This window comes from Triticum dicoccoides, chromosome 4A, assembly GCF_002162155.2.
Source record: "Triticum dicoccoides isolate Atlit2015 ecotype Zavitan chromosome 4A, WEW_v2.0, whole genome shotgun sequence".
In the NCBI taxonomy this organism is placed as follows: Eukaryota; Viridiplantae; Streptophyta; class Magnoliopsida; order Poales; family Poaceae; genus Triticum; species Triticum dicoccoides.
In genome coordinates this window covers 612,863,311-612,885,155 of record NC_041386.1, presented here as the reverse complement: position 1 = coordinate 612,885,155, position 21,845 = coordinate 612,863,311, and the positions used below count along the sequence as shown (strand labels likewise).

The following is a 21,845-nucleotide window of genomic DNA, read 5'->3' as shown; positions in this document are numbered from 1 at the left end:
AAACATTTATCATGATATAAGGAAATAAATAATAACTTTATTATTGCCTCTAGGGCATATTTCCTTCAGTCTTCCACTTGCACTAGAGTCAATAATCTAGTTCACATCGCAGTGGTACTTGGTTTACCATGCGCAGAATCGAAGCATCTCTAATTTTTTGTTGGTATTTTTTTCATTACCATCCACTCCATCCTTTTTACTGCTGCCAATTAGTGAGCATGCAGTAATTCGTCACTATATGTTAACAAGGTTTTACTATATTGTGGGATCAAACCATCGATAACCCTTTCCCTAGTAAAGAATCTTTGTCCATTACCATGTACACTATCCTTATTACTACTATCAATGAATAGTCACCTCAGAATCGGGATGGAGTGAACCACACATGGTAACAAAATTAAATGCATTACTTTTTCTTGTATAGACCGTTACCCTCAATAAATTAGTGGTGTAGAGCAGCCCTTCTCCGCGTGACCCGTCCGCATAATTAGGACCGACCGGAGCGTATGCTAAGCTCATTCTGCGCGCTCGCTCAAAATAGCACCACCGTGTGTGTATATATATATATATATATATAGGTAAAACTGTGTCTATCATAGCTTGTCACAGAACTAATTAAGGGTCGCTAAACTTTTAATGGTTTAAAAGTTATCAAAAAATATGAAATAAATATGGGAGCATCTCTCTAATGTAATAAGATGCTCTCTCTCTCTCTCTCTCTCTCTCTCTCTCTCTCTCTCTCTCTCTCGCGCGCGCGCGCGCGCAAGAGATACGAGATGTGTGGCTACCTGCTTGCCATGTCATCGATCCGTGACACTGACTTCCAACCAATCAGAGACATGCACACTTTACCGAGTGTTGCTCTCGGACAAGACCTGGTTAAAAAAATCAACATAAAGTCGGTGCTGGAGCTCCAGGCTGCGTGGTTGCGTGGCGTGTAGGAGGCGTGAGGGGTAGGAGGGCTCCAGGCTGCGTGGATCTCGGCGTGGTGGCGCGTGGTGACCACGTCCAGTTCGCGAGCGCAGGCGGTGCTGGAGCAGCGAGGCTCCGGCCGCGGTTTGGATGCGGAGTGCAGGACCCGTTCTGGTCTCTGCAGGCCCGTCGTCGGGGAGGCTTGGTGGTGGCCCGACATAGCGATGGCGCGCTTGCCGTGTGTGGGATGCGCGGCCCAGTGGAGGCACGGGTCATTTTTGGCCTGCTGCGTGGGAGTGGCTGCTCGGGGTGAAAGCCTGGCCGGTTCTGGCCAGCCGGCGGCGACGGCGCCTGTGGGCGTCGCTATCCTCCTTGGAGGCGTCATTCGAAGTCTCACACTCAGATCTCCCAGATCAAGTACTTCGGGTGAAAACCTAGATCCTGCTGCAGGGTCGGGCGGTGGCGCCGTCTTCGACGTCGTTCCCCTCTTTAGGACGCCGTCTTGAAGACTTTGATCCCTGTGGTGCTTCCTACGACTGGACGTGCACGGTGGCTTCTGTGGCAACGGTGACGGCGGTGAGCAATGTTGGAGGTGTGGCTCTGGTTGTGGTAGTCGGCTCTTCTTCTCCGGCGTGTCCGAGGGGGTGCCTCGACTGTCTGTTGCTGTGAAGTCGAAGCCGCGATGGGGGCCGGTGGTATACGATGATGCGTGACAGGTGGTTCGTTCGGCGACCCTCCATGACGCCATTCCTGCCCAGTTTCCTTAGTAGTTCATCGTCGGAGTCGGAGCTGCGCTGCCTAGTATGGTTTGTATGGAGTGTGGTGTTGCAGCTTTTAGGCTGCTGTTTTTCTTTTTTTCTTTGATCTTCGGATCCTCTGGTCCTAGGACCTTCATCACCTTGTTGTTTTCCGTTGCTTCCTGCTATTATCAATGAATCCCAGCGATGCTGGATCTTTCAAAAAAAAATCAACATAAAGTCATTTATATTGTGAAAGTAGCTAGAAATCCAAAAAATTCGTGAAACATGGGAATTAAGCATAATATAATGTCAACTTACTGTGAAAATTGGAATGGTACCATTTTGCACATTGTTTTTTGTACTTGCTTCACAAAAAAAAACCATTTTTGACACTTCAAAAATGAAAAAAAAATTCTTTTACAGAAAAGTTCGAAAACCCATTTGACAATATTGTTTGTAATGGCAATATGCACATGTATGTTTAATTTGGTCATATTATAATAAATTATGCAGTGGATATGGCCATCACGTTGGTCATTTGACTTAAAAGTGACGAAAGTTCATACACGACAGCCCGTTTTGTGAAGGATTTTTTTCTTCAAATTAGTTATATTGAAAGTTTGGTATTTTTCCTCGCAGTTAGTACACATAAAAGGACTCGATACGAAAGGATTGCATATTTTTAAACATGTATTCTTTTTCTTTTATTTTGTCTAAAACAGGGTCAAAATGGTCAACATGGCTATTCATCACAAGGGGTTGAATCTCTCAAAACACTAAGTGGTTCTCCCATATAATGACTACTTGTGTACCTACAAATATTTTTTGCTAATTTTTATTACTGGGCTATCACACACTTGCAATTCAATTTTGAATTACTTTTGGGAAATTGACATAAAGTCACTTAAATGTGCGAAAGTAGCTAGAAAACTAGAAAATTCATGAAACTTGGGAACTGTGCATAAAATATGGTCTACTTACTGTGATAATTGGAGTGGCGCCATTTTGCACCTTAATTTTTGTACTTGCTTAAAACACACACCCATTTTTGACACTTAGAAAATGAAAACCATTTTTTGTACAAAAAAGTAGGAAACTCTATTTGGCAACATTGTTTGTGTTGTCAAGATGCACCTATCCGTCTAATTTGGGGACATTGTAATAAATTATGCAATGAATATGACCATCACCTTGGTCCTTTGACTTGAAAGCCATGAATGTTTATACACGATAGCCCGTTTTGTTAAGGATTTTTTTTTCAAATTTATTATATTGAAAGTTTGGTATTTTTCCTCGCAACTAGTACACATAAAAGGACTCCATGCGAAAGAATTGCATTTTTTAAACTTGTATTATTTTTGTTTCATTTTTTCCAAAATGGGGTCAAAATGGTCAACATGGCTATTCATCACAAGGGGTTGAATCTCACAAATAAACTCTAAGTGGTTCTCCCATATAATGACTATGTCTATCTAAAAATATTTATTTTGCTATTTTTCTAGAGAAAAGTATATTTTTCGTCCCTCAACTTTAGGTGAAGTCTAAATTTGGTCCCTCAACTCCGAAACCGGACAACTTGCACCCCCAACTAACGAAACCGGACAAGGTTCGTCCCTGCTCTCGATTTTGACCGGTTTTAGTGCTGACTGACCCCGGTTTTGACCGGTGCTGACTCAAATTCGTCTAATTTTTTCATATCCATGAACTTTTTGAAATTTGTGTACTGTTTTCAAATCAGTGTATTTTTTCAAGTTCGTGTGATTTTATCAAATCCAAGTATTTTTTTTCAAATCTATGAAGTGTTTTTGAATTTCGCGTATTTGTTTCAAATCCGCATACTTTGTAAAGTTGGTGTATTTTTTTAATCCATGTTCCTTTTCCAATCCATGAACTTTGTTTGAAATTCAGATACTTGTTTCAAGTTGACATAATTTTTCAACTCCACACATTTTTTTTCTATTTTGCGTGAAAGAAATTCAAATCCGCGTACGTTTTCAGTTCGCATAAAATTTTCAAATCCAAAAAAATGTACGCGAATATGAATAAGTACGTCAATTTTAGAAAATTACACGAATTTGAAAAAACCACATGAACTTTAAAAAAGTACGCGGATTTAAAAAATATGTGTACTTGGAAAAAGTACGCGGATTTGGAAAAAGTACACAATTTTTTTAAAAGTTCACGTATTTGAAAAAGTACCCGAATTTGAAAACATTAAGCGGAATTAGAAAATGTACGCGGATTTGAGTCGGCACGGTCAAAACCGGGGTGTGACAACACCAAAACCGGTCAAAAACCGTGACTAGGGATGAATCTTGTCCGGTTTCAGTAGTTAAAGATGCAAGTTGTCCGGTTTTGAAGTTAAGGGACCAAATCTAGACTTCACGAAGAATTGAGGGATGAAAAATATACTTTTCTCATTTTTTTATGACTGAGCTATTACACACTTGCAGTTCAATATTGAATTACTTTTGAGAAATTGACATAAAGTCATTTAAATGTGCGAAAGTAGCTGGAAAACTAGAAAATCCATGAAACTTGGGAATTGTGCATAAAATATGGTCTACTTAGTGTGCTAATTCGAGTGGTGCCATTTTGCACCCTGATTTTTGTAGTTGCTTCACAAAAAAACACCCAGTTTTGACACTTCAAAAATGAAAATTGATTTCTTTGTAGAAAAAAGTAGGAAACTGTACTTGACACAGCATTGTTTGTAATGTCAAGATGCACCTATATGTCTAATTTGGAAACATTATAATAAACTATGCAATGAATATGGTCATCACCTTGGTTATTTGAGACTATATTAATATTTAGCATACCAAAAAGTGTAATTAATATGGCCTAAAATGAAAAAGTTTTCAACATGAAAATTGTCCGTCCCGTCAAAATGAACAACCCTGTTTGCTGTGTTTTGTTGTTTTACCCAGTGTTTTATCCACGACGCTCAGCAAAGTGCCTGTTTGCCGTGTTTCACGTTTTTACCGAGTTAGGTACTTGGCAAAGATACTATTGCCGAGTGCCTGACATAATGCACTCGGCAAAAAGGAAAATTCCAGTAGTGCCCCCTTATTTGTATCAAGTTTTCCCTGTAGGTTTGACTTCTTGGGACGAAGCTAATTAATCAGAAGGTTAAGAAAAAGTGCATCGGACGTACGCGCAGTGACCGGCTCAAATTTTGGCCGGCCGGCCGGCGCCTAGTACTGGCCTTGACGAATTCACTCATTTGAATGCGTCTTAGGAGATTTCGAGGCAGCGTGCGTAACGGGGAAGACCCGGCGCCATGTCTGAAACGGGTTGTCATCAAGTCTATGAAGCTGCTGGGTTCTTCTAACCTGCAGTACTACTTAAGTAGAGAGCAGCTGGCTTATGGTTATGGATGGTAGTACCAAATTACTAGTCCTCTGTGAGCACCACTCTAGCTAGCTAGCAGCATGGCCCATCCGTTACGTTGTCCCATCATGCTACTCTCCATCTCTCTTCTTGTGATCACGAGCGTGGCTGCTGCTTCCAGCAACGACTCTGACCTTTCAGCTCTGGTGGCCTTCAAAGCCGGGCTCTCCGATCCGCTTGGCCTTCTGTCTAGGAACTGGACAGCCGGCACATCCTTCTGCTCTTGGGTTGGCGTCTCCTGCAGCCGCCGCCGGCAGCGCGTCACTGCTCTTGTGCTGGCAGACGTTCCTCTCCATGGAGAGATCGCTCCTCATCTCGGTAACCTCTCTTTCCTCGCCGTCCTCACTCTTTCAAACACAGAGATCACGGGCACCATCCCATCCGATATAGGCCGACTACGTCGCCTCACCGATCTTGATCTTAGCTCTAACCGCCTCTCAGGCGCCATCCCCGACACCCTAGGAAACCTCACAAAGCTTCAACGCCTTTCTCTACGCCGAAATGCTCTCTCCGGACATATCCCAGATCAACTCCTCCACAACTTGAACAGCATGAGGAGGATACATCTCGGGCTGAACCAGTTAAGTGGCCTCATACCAGACCAGTTCTTCAACAACACGCCTTTATTAACCCATCTTGACTTCCAAAACAACAGTCTATCTGGGCCAATACCACAAGGTATTGCCGCATGTCCCATGCTTGAATGGGTCAACTTTGAATATAACCAGCTGTCCGGACTAGTACCTCTAACCATATTCAACAAGTCTAGACTTGACGTGCTTGTCCTCACATCTAACCACTTCATAGGAACAATCCCTACCAATGAAAGCTTTAAGTTGCCCATGTTAACTGTCTTCTTCATTGGTCTCAATAGTTTCACAGGTCAATTTCCCTCAAGCCTTGTATCCTGCAAGTTACTAGTGCTACTTTCTCTAGCTGGAAACTCCTTTGTGGACAATATCCCAGAATGGCTCGCTCAACTATCACGACTCACTTTTCTTACTATAGGTGGCAACGACGATGTTAGCGGGTCAATTCCAGGTGTGCTCAGAAATCTTACTCTTGTCCGTCTTCTTGACCTCTCATTCTGCAACCTAAGCGGAAATATTCCAGCCGAGCTAGGGGAAATGAGTCAGCTCACAGATTTACGTCTTACATCAAACAAACTAACAGGTCCGTTTCCAGCTAATTTTGGCAACCTATCCCAACTATCTGATCTGCTAGTTGATTGGAACCAATTAACTGGATCTTTCCCCGAAACTATTGGGAACCTCAGGTACCTTAACCGTCTCCATATTGGAATGAATCAGTTCAATGGGACCCTTGAGTTCTTGGCCACTATGTCAAACTGTAGACAACTCCGATTGCTTGCCATGTTTTATTGCTCCTTCACTGGAAACATTCCTGCATATATTGGTAACCTCTCCACACAATTGACATACCTCAGTGCAGCCGGGAATCATTTAACCGGGGCTCTTCCAGTGACAGTATCAAATCTAAGTGGTCTTAGGGTAATGTCCTTTGCAGAGAACCAACTAAGCGGCATAATCCCAGCACACATTGCATTATTGGAGAATCTTGAGCAGCTAAACCTTTCTAGTAACAAGCTGTCTGGCCCAATCCCGTTAAAGATTGGTGCCTTGACAAGATTGCACAGGCTATCCCTCCAGGGCAATAAATTATCTGGCGCCATTCCGGATGGCATCGGTAACCTAAGTAACCTAGAATTTATGTCGCTTGCAGATAATCATCTCTCGTCAGCAATACCTGAAAGATTGTTTCATCTTAGTAACCTTCGTGTGTTAGATCTATCTCACAACTTCTTTACAAGTGCACTGCCCTCTAATCTTGATTCCATGAAGCAAATATACATTCTAGATATATCAGCCAACAGCTTGGTTGGTAGTATTCCAACTTCATACGGGAATCTTGGACTATTAAGCTTCCTGAACCTATCACACAACACACTCACAGGTTCAATCGATGGCTCGTTCAAGGAGTTAATCGTTCTAACACAGTTGGACCTATCTTGTAACAACCTTTCTGGTACCATTCCAAAGTATTTAGCCAACTTTACTTTACTGACTAGGTTGAACCTTTCTTTCAATGAGTTCCAAGGTGAGATACCAAGTGGAGGTATTTTCTTAAACACCAGTGCAAAATTATCTTTGATGGGAAATGCTGGGCTGTGTGGTGCCTCACGTCTAGGATTTTTGCCTTGCCTAGACACTTCCTACAAAAACAAGAGACACTTGCTAAGGATTGTTCTCCCAGCTATCTTGGTAACTGTAGGAGCTATAGCAATTCTCATTTACCTAATGATCATGAAGAAAAGTAAAAAGCAGCTACAAGTTACGACTTCCATTGGCATGGATAATATTATCAGTCATAGACAAGTTTCCTATCTCGAGATTGTTCGTGCCACTGAAAATTTCAGCGAGGACAACCTACTTGGAGTTGGAAGCTTTGGAAAAGTTTTCAGGGGCAAATTACAAGATGGTTTGGAGGTTGCGATAAAGGTGCTCAACATGCATGTCGAGCAGGCTGTGAGGAGCTTTGATGCAGAATGTCAAGTGCTAAGGATGGCTCGGCACCGCAACTTGATACAGATATTAAGTACTTGCTCCAACTTTGAATTCAGAGCAGTACTACTTGAGTACATGCCCAAAGGTAACTTGGATGTACATTTGCACTCTGAAAATGGAGAATCGATAGGATTTATCAGGAGATTGGATATTATGCTTGGTGTATCAAAAGCAATGGAGTATCTGCACCACCATCATCATCAAGTTGTGTTGCACTGCGACCTCAAACCTAAAAACGTGCTATTCGATGATGAGATGGTGGCGCATGTTGCGGACTTCGGCATTGCAAGATTACTTGTTGGATATGACAACTCCTTGATTTCAGAGAGTATGCCAGGGACTATTGGATACATGGCACCAGGTACTTGCATCGATAACTCTTTGAACACCTAGTTTGTCAAGTTATGTGTTGTTAGATTCTATCATAACAAATATTTTTCATTCTTCAATAGAATACGCATTCATGGGGAAAGCATCACGAAAGAGCGATGTGTTTAGCTTTGGAATAATACTGCTTGAAGTTTTCACAGGGAAAAGACCCACAGATGCCATGTTTGGGGGAGAATTGAGCATTAGGCAATGGGTTTGGCAAGCATTTTCAGCAAACCTTACTGGCATTTTGGACGTTAAGATAGCTCAAGCTGAGGAAATAATTTTTTGCTTAAATCACCAGACCGGCACTTCATTGGCGTGCACGAGCAGTGACTTGCTTGTGCCAATATTCGAACTGGGTCTGATGTGTTCGAGTGAATCACCTGACCAGAGGCCAAGCATGACAGACGTGGTTGTGAGGCTCGAGAACATCATGAAGAGTTACTCTGCTACCATGCCGTCACTGGAACTGGCTCAATGTTAGTTAGTTCTTTGTTTGGGTTTCATAACGGTGTATTATTACTTGATTTCATAACAGTGTTGTGTTAGAATGCATGGTATGCATATGGGCATAGGAGGAGATTGTATCGTGACTGTACTTCCCGGTAGCTATACGCGCCACACCCTCGGTACTATAGGGAGTGGATTTTCTACCATGCACGGGAGATATTGTGCATGTATGAGTTGTTCATAATATCACAATTTTGGAGTCAAATTCACCAAATAGTGCCACTTTACGGCGCCAGAAATTTTCAAGGTTTTTGCAGAAAACACTGAACACTGAGGACAGAAAACCGTCATAAATATGCGGGCAGACAAACATCACAGTTTCATCCCGCGTGGGCCTGTTTGGCCTGTAAGCAGGCTACCAAGCACACCATTTTCGTCTTTCTGGAGATACCTTTGGCTCAGCCCATTGTCTCACCCCGGTTACATAGTGCAATCACACAAACCCCAGACAACGCATCTCAAGGGTGATAGATATTACCTTCATCGAATAGCACGTTTGGAATGCTGTTTTTCTGTGCATTCTTTCGCGCATCTCTAAAGTAACTGTGGTCTGCTTTAGAGATGCAACAACAATTACTTTAGAGACATCACCCCCACGCCTCCTGGAGGCAGAGATTTGTCAAAGACATCGCTGACATCTCCTATAGGGCTCCTGATCATATGAAAGTGCACCAAAATCGTATTGTAAACATGGTATGAATATTTTGGGCATACGGTGAAGGAATGTCCGAGCTTGCCGATCATTTGAAAGGGGCTCCTGATCATAGATACATTGAAGACGTATTAAAGAGCTGCACGAGCGATCTTGAATATCCATGAACTGCGTATTTAAGACTTTATGGCCGGACAAAAACATCACTGAAGGAATGTCCGAGCTCGCTGATCATTTGAAAGGGGCTCTATGCCGATTACAAGTGTGGAAAGTCTCGGCCTGTCAAGAGGGTGCCCGAGAAGCGTGGGCTATGATTAAAACACGTTGTACTAAACTAGATACGAAACATCTTGCCGAGACCGGTCCGTGTGGGGCTGACGGGAAGGAAATACCTACTAGTTTAGTTTGTGATAACGTGATGCCAGCTGCTCGGCTGTCTCAACAAGATTGAAGCCTCCACTCCTTAATAGATGAAATTGAGTAATTGTACTGTAACAACACTTTATTGTGATGACTCTATGTATCAACATACTTTACATCATTATATATGCTCGGATTTGCAGTGTAATACTTTGTTAATTGGCCATCTGCTTCTGCCTCCTCGACCAGTGGTCGAGAGGTATTTCCTACTCTTTGCCCAATTTTATTCAGGCAAAGTCGTCCAGAGAACAAGGCAAGCCGGCCATATGGTCCAAAAAAACGAAAGCGATGCAAAGAGGTATGTTAGACTACTATTTAACGTAAGAAACATCTTTTGAGAAAAATAGTTCTTCTATCGGTTCCTTTTCTCAGAGTATCATGTAAACCATGACGATGTAACCTATCAACCGACCCATTCGAAAAAAATTCTAAGGTTAAGCTTGAGGTAAACCCCTGTAATCTTGGTTTTAAGAAACCAAAATTTGCATCAACTCCAAGACGCTGCCATAAAGGACACGGCCGGTGTGGGAGTGGAGTTGAGGCAAATTTATTCGGCCGGGCACCGCTCCCACCACCCTAACGACGCACCACGGCCTACAAATTCAACCCCCACCCCCCCGCCCCCTCCCTCCTACCGCCGGAGCAGCAGCCGGAGGGAGACGGGGCCAACGCCCTGACCGGTGGAGATCGGTGGAAGAAGATCGCCTCCCTATTCCGACTTCGGCTAGAAAGGAAGAGAAGAAAACATGACCGACCGACCCATATACCATGCTTTGCGTACTCCCCCCCAACCATATATATAGGGCCTAATACAGTTTTCGAGGTTGACCATTGACAAGATTAACAATCCATGAGATGTTCGATATAAAAATTATATCATTAGAAACTTCTTTCACATATGAATGTAACGGTATGCTTTGTGTAACACGCATGTCATATATTACTGCTCTAATCCATGGTCAAAGTGAACCTCGAAAAACGTATTAGGTTCTATATATATAGATGGAGGGAGCACGTATATTAGAGGCGAAAAGAATAGTAGATTTTCCCTAAACAACAAACAATGACAAACAAAGAGGGAACTTGCTTATGTCACATCTAGATGAACCCTAGACACACCCATAATTATTAAAGATCTCGTGTTTCGGTTGTCGCTGAGGAGCCTCCCTCTTTACCTACTTCATCCGTTCCAAATATAAGTATTTTTTAGACATTTCGATATAGACTACATATGGATGTATATAGACATATTTTAAAGTGCAGATTCACTCATTTTGTTCCATATGTAGTCCATATTATAATCTCTAAAATGACTTATATTTAGAAAGGGAGGGAGTATTACCTTCGTCCTAATTTATTAGTCTTCTTCGTATTTTGTGCTAACTTTTAATCATAGAAGTAAGTAGCAAAATGTTAATGCATGTCACGAGAAGTTATATCATTATACTCGTATTTGAACATAGTTTGCGATGATATGAATTACTACGTGTAACTTATATTTTATTAGTTAAAATTATGGTCAAAATATGAACCCTAAATACGATGCGGCTAAAGCAGTTTTTTTGTCTCTTTAGTTTCTTGTGCCATTGTTCTCCCTGTTGATATAAAAATATTTGGCAACTGTAGCAATCACACACTAACCAAAATTGCCAAATGTTGATCCTCAAATTTATTTATTTTTGCCAAATGTTCAACTATGAGCTTTACCAAATTTGAGCGTCCATCCTCTAGGAACACGCAGCATTCATGGCGGTACACCTGTTTCTTGTAGTGGTAAAAGGAAGAAAAATGGAACATGCCCGCCTTTGTCCCGCCGCTCATCTCCGCCACATCCGCCACCTTGTGTGGCTGCTCCTCCGTGCCGCCACTGCCGGCCTTTACCTCCATCGCCGCCGGGGCCTTCTCCTTCGTCTTCTTCTCGCTGTAACCGTCATCGTCGTCGCTTTCCTTGTCGGCGGCAGGGGCAAGGGCAGGGGCTGGGGATGGAGTGGCGGCGTAGTGCAGGGCCGACGATGGCGCCGGCGAGTGCACGGAGGAGGGGGCCTCGGCGGGGGACGTGTCGGTGGGCGCCAGAGGGGAGGCCGCCGCCGCCTTGTCCTCGTCGGGCGAGCGCGCTGGGGCGGGGGACGCAGCGGATCCGTTGTCGTCGTCTCAGTCGGCGTCGGGGCGGAGGAGCGGGGATGCGGTGGGCGCGCCGGGCGACGGCGGCCGCAAGATGGGGCTCTGCGCGGCGCAGAGCTCCGGCGCGGCCACCACCACCACGAGGAGGAGCAGGAGCACCGGGAAGGCCATCATCTCTGTCTCTCCTGGAAACTTTTTTGGCAACCGTAAATAAATTGGCAGCCGATTTCTTAGGCTAATTTTTTTGCAATTTGTCCAAAATTGTCAAATGTTGGCCTTCCCTCAAAAGCACTAGCCACAATTGTTAATTCTTCACAATTACGTCAGAGTTTTGCCAAATTTTAGCTCCAAACCAGTCAACCCCTTGCCGTGTGACGAATTTGTGGTTGTACCCTAGCTATTTTACCCCCACAAAAATTACAGAAGCAACGGTATGCACATTGTACTGTACACAAAAAACAAGTCGTGGCACTCATAATTTGCACACACGCCATGGATTTAGCAGTACCCAAAGCACTTACAGCCTGCTTGGTTTGGTTTGGAGGCATTCTTTTGGCAACCCTAATAAAATAGCAGCCGATTTGTTAGGCTCTAATTTTTGGCAAATCTTCTAATCAAATTACGTCAGAGCCTTACCAAATTTTTGGCTCCAATCCAATGAATCCCTTGCCGTCTATCATCTAGCATGTGACCAAAGGGAGCGGTGCACCCCTTGCTTGTAACGGTAAAAGGAAGGGAATGGTTTCATAAAAAAGAAAAAAAATATTGGAAAGAGGTACTTACAAATCAAACTCCCTAGAGAAGCAAACGGATGCACATTGTACACATAAAGAGGAAGAACCCATTCCACCCAGCCATTCACCTTACCCTAACCGATCCTCGTTTTTTGTTTCAAAAAAAAAAAAAAACTCATCCTCCTTTCTGGCCTCACCAATGCAGTCACACAAATCTGAGGCAATGCATCTCAAGGCTCATAGATCCCTCCGTCCCACGATGTAAGACGATTTTTGACACTATACTAGATTATCGTGTCATCATTATTCTACCAGACAGAGTCTACAACACAGAGCCGAACAAATCGGCCTGCCAGCGTAATTTGTGCCCACCCAAATGGTCCATCACAAAATATATGTTTTGTTGTCAAACAGATATGGCGGTGAACTCTTCCGTGCTAAGTAAAACAGAAAAGCCAACAGCAGCGGGAAAATGCCCGAAAGAATGCTCAGCAGACCAGGGTCAAGCTGCTGCCGCAGGCTGTTTCTTGGTCTGGTACTTTGGGTGTTTCCCTTTCCACCCTTTCTTCTTCGGCTGCTCCTCGGCTGGCGATGGCTCCTCGGCCGCCTCGGCGTCGTCGGCGGTGAACGGGGAGTAGAGGAACATCTTGGTGTTGCCGGCCTGCGTGCAGGAGAGCTTGATGATCCTCCTCCCCCACATCCACTTGAGCAGGATCTTCATGTGGGTCTTGCTGTTCAGGCCATCGATCGCAGCATCCTGTCGCCATCGTTAGATGATTTGCATCAGCACAAACACTTGATTAGATATAAGCAGTGGTATTACATGATCTCCAAATCACAAGCTCTTGATTACATATGAACAGTAGTATCCCATCATAGACATAAACAGTAGTATTGCAAGAGCTCAAAATCTGGCAGCGATAAGCATGTCCTAAACTGTTATTGGGAGATTGCACAAGTACTACAGGAATTATTTGAGTTGGTTGCACACGTACACAAGGGACTACAGGGACTAGTTTTGGGTTCTTTGCTTCGTACGCTAAGGAGATTGGCATGGCAGCAGTGGTGTGGTTCAACTAGCAGTCAGACGGGAACCGAGGATGGCGACGTATGCATAAGGCTCGGAGGAGTCTAGAGCATGTCGTGGAAGGATCATGCATACACAGGGCGTCAAGGCAATGCACGGATGTGCGAGGCGGACACGACGCAGGGTGGAGCATGGTGCAGTCGGATAATTTCGGCTGGGTCGGACTGGACTGTCTGACGGATCGACGAGGATGTCGGTCAAAGCAGAAGATGGTGGTGATTTCAGCGACAACGACATAGGAGTGTGATGCTGATGGTGACCGACTTCTGGGGCGTGGAAACACGTGGTGCAGGTCTAAGGGCTTGTGCGGCTTTGACAAGACTATGGCGCAGGATTGATTCAAGGCGGTGTACACATGAGAGAGCTTGAAGTCGACAGGGTGCAGGGTAGCGTGGCCAGCTACATAGAGTCATGTTGAAGGTGGAGCTGGAGTCTGATGGACGACTTCACTCTGTGCTGATGGAGGGGCTACGACGTAAATGCATGGAGAGTCGAAGCCTATTTCAGCGGGATAGCGAGAGACACGTGGATCGGATTGGGTACCAGTGGTCTGATGGAGGCGTGATACTCGGCATCGGTCGGTGATGATCGATGGTTCTCTGCAGTGGGGGGTTGAGGCAGTGTGGGCTAGCTACCCGGGAGACTCGACCAGGACAGCAAAGGCTCGACGCGGTGATAGCGGCGAGGCGTGCGGTAAGCACGGGACACAGCGACAGACCAAGGCACTGGTGGTCATACGTGTGATCAGACAAAGTGTGCAAGGGTGCTGAAGCAGTGTTGACGAGTACTGGATTCAAGTTGGTGACTGGGTCTATCGGTGCTAGTTGATGGATAGGAGTTGACCATGGAGAATCTGAGAAAGTGGCGGAAAGTCTAAAATTGTCAAAAGCTGAGAGAGTACATGGCCGTATATTCTGTGGTGTTCAGTGCACATGGCAAAGTGCGGATGACAAGGCAGAAGGAGGCGGAATGCTATAGCGATGGGACAAGTCAGAGACTATCCGAAAAAAGGATGAGACAACTGTGAATTTGACTGAGGGTGACACAAGGTGACGGTGAAATTCCTTCAAGTTTCAGACAAGCAGTCAAGAAAGAGCGGTGATGTTGAGTTCAGATAACTCTTATATGTGGCGTCTAATATGTGAGTTGTTCATTTTCACGCAGACAGTATTCGGTGTGTGATGACGTTGAACGGATTCTCCGGAAATTGGGAGCACAAAGTAAAGTAATGAGGAACTTAATTTTTGCTCGAGTGTTGACTGTGAAGAAGACGAGAAGGGACTACAGTTGCAGGTGGAGTCACATGGAGTCTGGGAGTAGCAGCGGTGCTCATGGTGTATCTCAAGTCCATGTACATGAAGGTTCGACGCACGGATGAATTCAAGGTGGTGGAGAATATTCGCCAAGGTGGAGTTTGTTAGAATTATGTCGAATATTATTGTACAAGGTAGGTTACAATTGGACTTGGTTTTGGACTGTGTGTATACAGGGTAGGAGTTGTGTCCTAATAGGACACTTGTATCCTAGGCCTCTCATATATATCGGGGGTAGACACACGATGTAACCTATGCCAACATAATAGCACGGGCACGCGGGGGAGCCGGTGGCGTGTGCCGGCGCCCGGGCGGCCGGGGTGCGGTATTGTGACGGTGTCACGGGGAGGAGCGCCCGTAGTCAGGCCCCGGGGATGTAGCCATATCGATGAACCTCGTTAACAAATCTCGGTGTTATGCTTGTGTGATTGCTTTGGTCCTCGGATGATCGATGGTGGCCTCGGATTTATTCTAACACATTGAGCATCTAAAACAGAAGTGGCATGAACAAGAATCAATTGTTTACCTCACCACCAGGTGGCTATCATAGCATACACATTCAGCAGCTTATTCGGTGCCAACAGACTAAAAGATGCCTGATTACAAACCTAATTGCAGAAATTTCCTACTAGCACCCAAATAGTCATGGCAAGATCACTGAGTTGAACATACACCATATTACATCTGTAATACAAGAGTATGGCTAAACGCGAAGAAGGGTAAAACTACTCTGTAATCACAAGACAAAGTTGATATACAAGAGCACGGCTAAGCGCGAAGAAGAGTAAAGCTATCTACTTTATTTGCTGCCCAAATGCAAGAAGCCAAGGCACTAAAAAGAGGGCAGAAGCTACAATCTTCCTGGTCTAAACATCATCTATCTGACCAATGAAGGAAGTACAGGCAGAGGCCAAGCTGTACTACTTGCTTCGGGGCATCAGTTCCATCAGCTCTTACTACTACTGCATCAAATTTATTTGCCGGCCACGGACGAACAAAGTTGCAGCAATACATCGAGCTCAACAGCTAGAGGTCGTTGACACACGCACGGGCAGCCGAGTGAGTTGACGCGCGCGTACCTTGGCGTGGTTCCAGGTGTTGCCGACGGTGAGGGGCCCGTGGTCGGCGAGGATCTGGAGGAGGCGGCCGGAGATGGCCACGGCCTCCTCCTTGGGCACCTTGGGGTTGATCCGCCGGATGTCCACCGCCCGCTTCCGCGAGAAATGCCTCCTGAACGCCTCCCACGCCGTCGACCCCGCCCCTCCTCCCCCGCCGCCGACGCCCCGGAGGAACTGCATATCGCCGCCGCCGCCGGGTCTCTGCTCGCTGAGCTGGGGTTTCGGCCGAGAGAAGCAGAGGAGAAGCCCAGTGAGTGGCCCACGACGGGAAGCCTAATAATAATATAGCTAGACTCTGGCCCATGGGATGCTATGTGGGCTTGGCCCAGTTCTGTTCCCCTTCACTGCCTCGTCGGCCACCGCAGCCCGACCAACCATCCCATATCTCTCCCCGCCGATGACAGCCGCCGGTGACACCGCCGCCGCCTGACGAGCTTGCCTCCTCCGAGGTAATCCACCTGCACCTCCCCCCTCCCCCTCTTTACGCTCGGGCGCGAGCTCGGTGAGTGGCCGCCGATCGAGACTGCCGACATATGAGCTCGGTTGGTCAGGTCCGATTTGGTTCCGATGTCTGAGAATTTTTTGGTCGAATTGGGCAGGGCACATGTCCGCTCTCCGTCTGTGCAAGGGAGCCGTCCAGTCGCCGCCGGGGCACCGGTGCTGGTCGGGGTGCTCGAGGTCGAGGAACCTTGTCGCCGCCGCTGCTGCCGCGTCCTCCTGCGCTCCAAGAGGGGCCGCCGCCGCCGCGTGCTGCCGGAACAAGCATCAGGGGAGCTTCCGCTTGGTGCGCGCGTCTCCTTCCTTCGGCAGAAGCACCAGGTAGCGTTTACTGTTAGTGTGTTACCACACCAAGAATATCCGTTCCAAATAATACAGAAATAAGTAGCTACAAAACCTGCAAGTTGTGCGATGTGTGTCGATTTCTCCAATGAAGATTGTTCGATTATCATTACAGTATTCAGTCAGTTTTATGTAAAAAAATGAGGAATTCTTCAGTGTAGGGTGGCTGGAGATTGTTAATCTTTGTTTGTTTCAATCGTATGCTACAAGCTTTCAGTGTAAATACTACTGACTATTTAGTCGCCAATGAAGATTGTTCGATGGTCATTTCAGTGTAAATACTAGTACAAGGTTTCACTGTAAATACTAGTACTTAAGTTTAGAACACCGTTGCAATGGCAAGGCAATGCAAGTGAATTGACTCACTAGTAGGCAGTGTGCCAAGTATTACACCGTAGAGAAATTTTTTATTTCATGCATATCTCACATAGTATACGCCCTCCCCCATTTACCATGAGGTTCTCAATTCAGTGAGTGTACAGTTTCATTCCCTTCTGTTCTGATATGTTGACTGAAAACATACATAATGGAAACTAGTTATCCCTAATCTAGGCATTCCAGTGTTGACATGTTCACTCAAGGTTGATGTATTTATGCTTGAAATGTCAACTTGGAAGAGAATGCATGATTTACTCATTAGTCGGTACTTGCACGGTTCCCACATCACAGAAGATGCACAATTCCCGAATTCTGTAGGTAGCGAATCCTAAATACTCCCTCCGTAAACTAATATAAGAGCGTTTAGATAACTATGTTAGTAATCTAAACACTCTTATATTAGTTTACAGAGGGAGTATGTGCTAGCACATTCAGTACACTGTAAGTGGTATGGGTTCAGAACTCATTTAAGTGGATCATTTTTTGGGGTGCCATCAGATGGTCAAAATAGATATCTTTGTTGGAACAGGACACTGTCTATCTTGCACTTGATGTAGTTAGTATTCAGTCAATTTTATGCAAAATCCGGGAAATTATTAGGTGTTGTGTTTTCTAAGAACAAGGATGGCTGGAGATTGTTAAAGCACTTTGTTTGTTCGAACCGAATGCTATATGGTTTCATTAGAAATCCTAGTGACTGGTAGTCTTTCTCATGCTCAGTTCCGATGTAAAGGTTGTTTAATTTAGATGCATTGTACCACTGAATTCAGATGCAAACTTGCAATGGCAAGGCAAGTGTATTGAATGGCCAGCAGGCAATGTGCCAAGTATTGCATTGAAGAGAGCAATTCGATTTCATGCATATATCACACGCAATATACACCCTCCCCTTTTACCATTAGGCTCTCAGTTCAGCGAGCTTACAATTTCAGACCCTTCTATTTGGATGTGGTAGCTAATTTACTAAATAATGCGATTAGTTATGCCTAACCTAAGTATCCTAGATTTAACCTGTTCACTGAAGGTTGATGTCCTTATGCATCAAATATCAACTAGGGAGAGAATGTGGGATTTCGGTTTATTCAGTACTGGGTCCTTGCACGGTTCCAGCTTCAGAGAAGCTGCATACTTCAAAATTTCTGTAGGTAATGAAGCCAAATTTGTGCTAGCTCGGTTAGTGCATTGTGAGTGGTATGGGTTAAGAATTCAGTTTTTTTTAGATGGTTAAGAACTCAGTCTTAATTAAGGGCTCGTGTTTTTTCATGCCATCAGATGGTCTTTGTTGCAACAGGTCACTATCAGTTGTATTTTATCTAATAATCTGCTCTGCGTGTTCCTCTGCCTTCCTTTCCTGAGTTATTGTTCTGTGTCTTGAAAGACAGCATGCTTTCTTCTGACAATGTTCAATAACATATTATCGGAAATATTTTGTTCTTTCTGTAGGGTGGTGCAATGGGCCATTAAGACTATGGCAGACGACAATCCCGACAATTCAGGCAATAGCACTCGGCTGTTTAATGCAATTCAATCTTTCTTAAAGAAGTTGTCTGGCAAGCTGAAGAAAGTGAGTAGAGGGTTTCCAGTAAAGATCCTATTCTTTCTGATAGGATTTTACTGTGCCACGGCATTTGCTACCGTCATCGGGCAAACAGGCGACTGGGACATACTTTCTGCCGGATTGGCTGTTGCCATCGTCGAGGTTATTGGCGCTCTCATGTACAGGGCTTCCTTTGCGCTTCTTGGCAGGATGAAGAATATGATTTCCATATTCAATTACTGGAAAGCCGGGCTCACGCTTGGATTGTTCTTGGATTCGTTTAAGTATGAAGTGGATGAACTCCTTGAATCATGTAGTCCGCTTAACTTTGAGATTAATATATTTACTGGGCTTTGGTAAATTTTTGCTCCAGATTTTAGTACCTTGGTTCATCCGCCAAATGTTGCCCAAATTACGCCTGCTCCTGCATCCATAACGACCCCGATGGCGCATTTGCATCGATGATGAGCCTGACGGCGCTGGCGCATTCCTCATGTATGAAGCTGTGCTCCTGCTCCTCGTCATCCTCTCCCTCAGCGGGCATCTTCTTGTGCTGCTCCCACTAGGACAGGCTCCGCTCTCTCCTCTGGTCTTGGCATCCTGCCATGCTGCAAGACAGCCTGCACACCATCATCTCCATCGGAATGGTGCCGAGCAGGCAGCTTCTGAGCACAAGGTAGTATCATGGCGCTGGCGCATTCCTCATGTATGAAGTTGTGCTCCTGCTCTGTACAACTTATTCTGAATTTTGACACCAAACTTATTCTGAATTTTGACACCAAACTTATTCTGAATTTTGACACCATTCTGGAAGGTCATCTCTTGTAAACTTCAGCTGCTGACCAATGGTACCGTGCCTTGCTGTTTGCAGAGCGTGGAAGCGGGAAAAGAGTGCGGCTTGCCTGTGATCATGCCTGGGGATAACATCCTGAAGTTCTTCACGAGGCTTGGCCCACACAAGACGCGCTGACTTGGAGCAAGGGCGAAGTCGAGGTGCAAGTCAGATGTTCAGTTTTGTGAGACCGCTGGTATCTGCAAGCGGGCTTATGGTTGACTGATTGTAGTTAGCCGTTAGCGACTTATGATTGATGGATTGATTTATATATGCAAGCGGCTTACGGTTGACAGATTGATTGTATGTAAGAAGTGCGTTCGTGGGTTTTTAGAGATGACGAAAATAATCTTTCATGTGTATTAGATATGGAATCCCAGTAGGCTTCTTTATTTTTCTCTCTCCATACAATCCCAAAATGGATCGGGTTCTACTGTGAAAAGAGATAACGGAACACAAAAGAGTACCCAGCATCCATAGGGTTGAATAATTCATCACCCGCAAAAAAAAGGGTTGAATAATTCATGGTTTTAGGGTTAAATCATTGTTTCTATCATGGAACTGGTTGAATAATTCATTTTAGATGAACTTGTTGAATGCTACGACATTGGGAATCTTTCTCCCCTGTCACCAGGGATGCAGGCGGGCATCCTGCAAAGTCACGCATAAGTAGAGAATTAGTTCAAATTGAACTAAATCTGAGAGGAGCAACTATAAGTAAAGTAAATCTGTTTTGCATGTGGAGCGGGGCGGATCGGCGCCGCTCTGCACCCCTAGCTGTCACACCCAAATCCTAGAGCTTAGGTGCACGACAATGAGCGTGTTAAGAGGGATGGATACATATTGTCGGTTCATTTGTGGGTTTTTTTCGTCAATAATCAGGGGTTCACACCCCTAGCTTCATTTCATTGAAACGAAACCAGTTACAATATTCTACCAGACCAGGTCCAACCACTAAAAACTACTCCTTCCGTTCGGAATTACTTGTCGTAGAAATGGATGTATCTAGACATTTTTTAGTCTTAGATACATCAACTTCTGCGACAAGTAATTCGGAACGGAGGGAGTAATAAGCACTCATCTCACCCTCTCAACTAAGGTCCAAAGTTGTCTTGCTACAAAACAAGGGATACAGCATGATAGCAACGTTATAACATCCCAGGCATAATCAAACATCAGCTCCACATAACATCGGATACACCACTCTGATCCTGATGTTCTCCTCCTGCTCTTCATGCTTCATCAGGTACTCCAAGGTTGCGGCTCCATCATATAGTTCATAGGGAGATGTTACAGTGTCCTACCATACATACGTACGCCACCTCCAAGGTCGGTTCAATTGTCATCTCAGCAAGACCAAAGATACTTCATAGTAGTTTCCTTTTCAAATTATCAGGGAATTTGCTACCAACAGAAAAATTGCAATCAATGATAAATTATCATGGAATTTGCTAGCGTCTGTTCTTTCTGCAAGGTTTTCGGAAAGGAAAAGGGGGGAGGAAATTAGATTGCTGCTGAACCAAATAGTAGGAAATAGTGTCCCACTATACGGACGTGCCTTAAAGAACAACACAAGCATATGCACGATGGAGGAGGGGGACATGCATGGACCTAACATTCTTACCGGGATTGTGATCAGTGCAGGATTAATCAAGTCCGGCTATAATCATCAAACAAGAAATAGAAGAAGAGAAACGCTTCCATCTTTATCTCCTGCTATAATGTTAAGGTTCGTGTCACAAGAATAACCCTATATTGGGAAATGGGAATACTACAAAAGCATCTATTATTAAACCATAAGATAAGCGGAAAATAGGCACATTGATGTCGCTCGTCGATTTCACTCTACATTGGGCTCATTGTTTAAGATTGATATTAAACACTTCGCTTTTGTCGATAAATAGATAGTACATAATCATCAATTAGAGGGTACCACTTGCAAATGTTACTTTCAATTGCCACCGCTGGCAACAAGTGGCGCACACGAGGTGCATCACTTGTCACCATCAGTGAGTTCTAAATTTCAAATCGAAATATATCCTGAAGCGAGCGTCCAAATCAGGAACTATTTTCACCCTTGTGTTCCATTGTCTTTGATTTTAGTAGAAATGGCACGTCATTCTATAGAAATCATTTCTGAGGCATAGAGAGCTCCATATCTTTGGATTGCAAAAATTAAAGCGTCTTCAACAAGGAGATCGACCTGAACCCAATATCAAAATCTTTGAGGAAGCAAATCAAGCAAGCAAGGAGTGTAGATAAACGATCCTTCTTCGCTTTGCCAATGAGCAAAATCCTTTG

General features: G+C 44.7%; 3 protein-coding genes across 4 annotated transcripts; 2 read left to right on the top strand and 1 right to left on the bottom strand.

Annotated features, from left to right (window-relative positions):
- The first annotated feature begins 5,086 nt into the window (after positions 1 to 5,086).
- Positions 5,087 to 8,574, top strand: LOC119289369 (LRR receptor-like serine/threonine-protein kinase EFR). The gene is made up of 2 exons (XM_037568706.1): positions 5,087 to 7,991; positions 8,083 to 8,574. The coding sequence occupies exons 1-2, from the start codon at positions 5,087 to 5,089 to the stop codon at positions 8,484 to 8,486; spliced, it is 3,309 nt and encodes a 1,102-aa protein (XP_037424603.1). The 3' UTR covers positions 8,487 to 8,574.
- A 4,105-nt stretch (positions 8,575 to 12,679) lies between these two features.
- On the bottom strand, positions 12,680 to 16,195 carry LOC119287334. Its single transcript, XM_037566868.1, has 2 exons — positions 15,919 to 16,195; positions 12,680 to 13,196 (listed from the first exon to the last, which is right to left on the bottom strand). Exons 1-2 carry the CDS (start codon positions 16,135 to 16,137, stop codon positions 12,942 to 12,944), a joined length of 474 nt encoding a protein of 157 aa, XP_037422765.1. The 5' UTR covers positions 16,138 to 16,195; the 3' UTR covers positions 12,680 to 12,941.
- Positions 16,196 to 16,317: 122 nt separating this feature from the next.
- LOC119287333 (ycf20-like protein) lies at positions 16,318 to 20,016 on the top strand. 2 transcript variants are annotated; one of them, XM_037566867.1, is made up of 5 exons: positions 16,318 to 16,406; positions 16,557 to 16,776; positions 18,619 to 18,996; positions 19,086 to 19,388; positions 19,584 to 20,016. In XM_037566867.1, exons 2-4 carry the CDS (start codon positions 16,562 to 16,564, stop codon positions 19,090 to 19,092), a joined length of 600 nt encoding a protein of 199 aa, XP_037422764.1. In that variant the 5' UTR covers positions 16,318 to 16,406; positions 16,557 to 16,561; the 3' UTR covers positions 19,093 to 19,388; positions 19,584 to 20,016. The 2 variants fall into 2 exon arrangements, with proteins under 2 accessions (XP_037422764.1, XP_037422763.1); XM_037566866.1 differs by lacking the exons at positions 19,086 to 19,388; positions 19,584 to 20,016 and having other exon boundaries at positions 18,619 to 19,079.
- Positions 20,017 to 21,845: the final 1,829 nt, after the last annotated feature.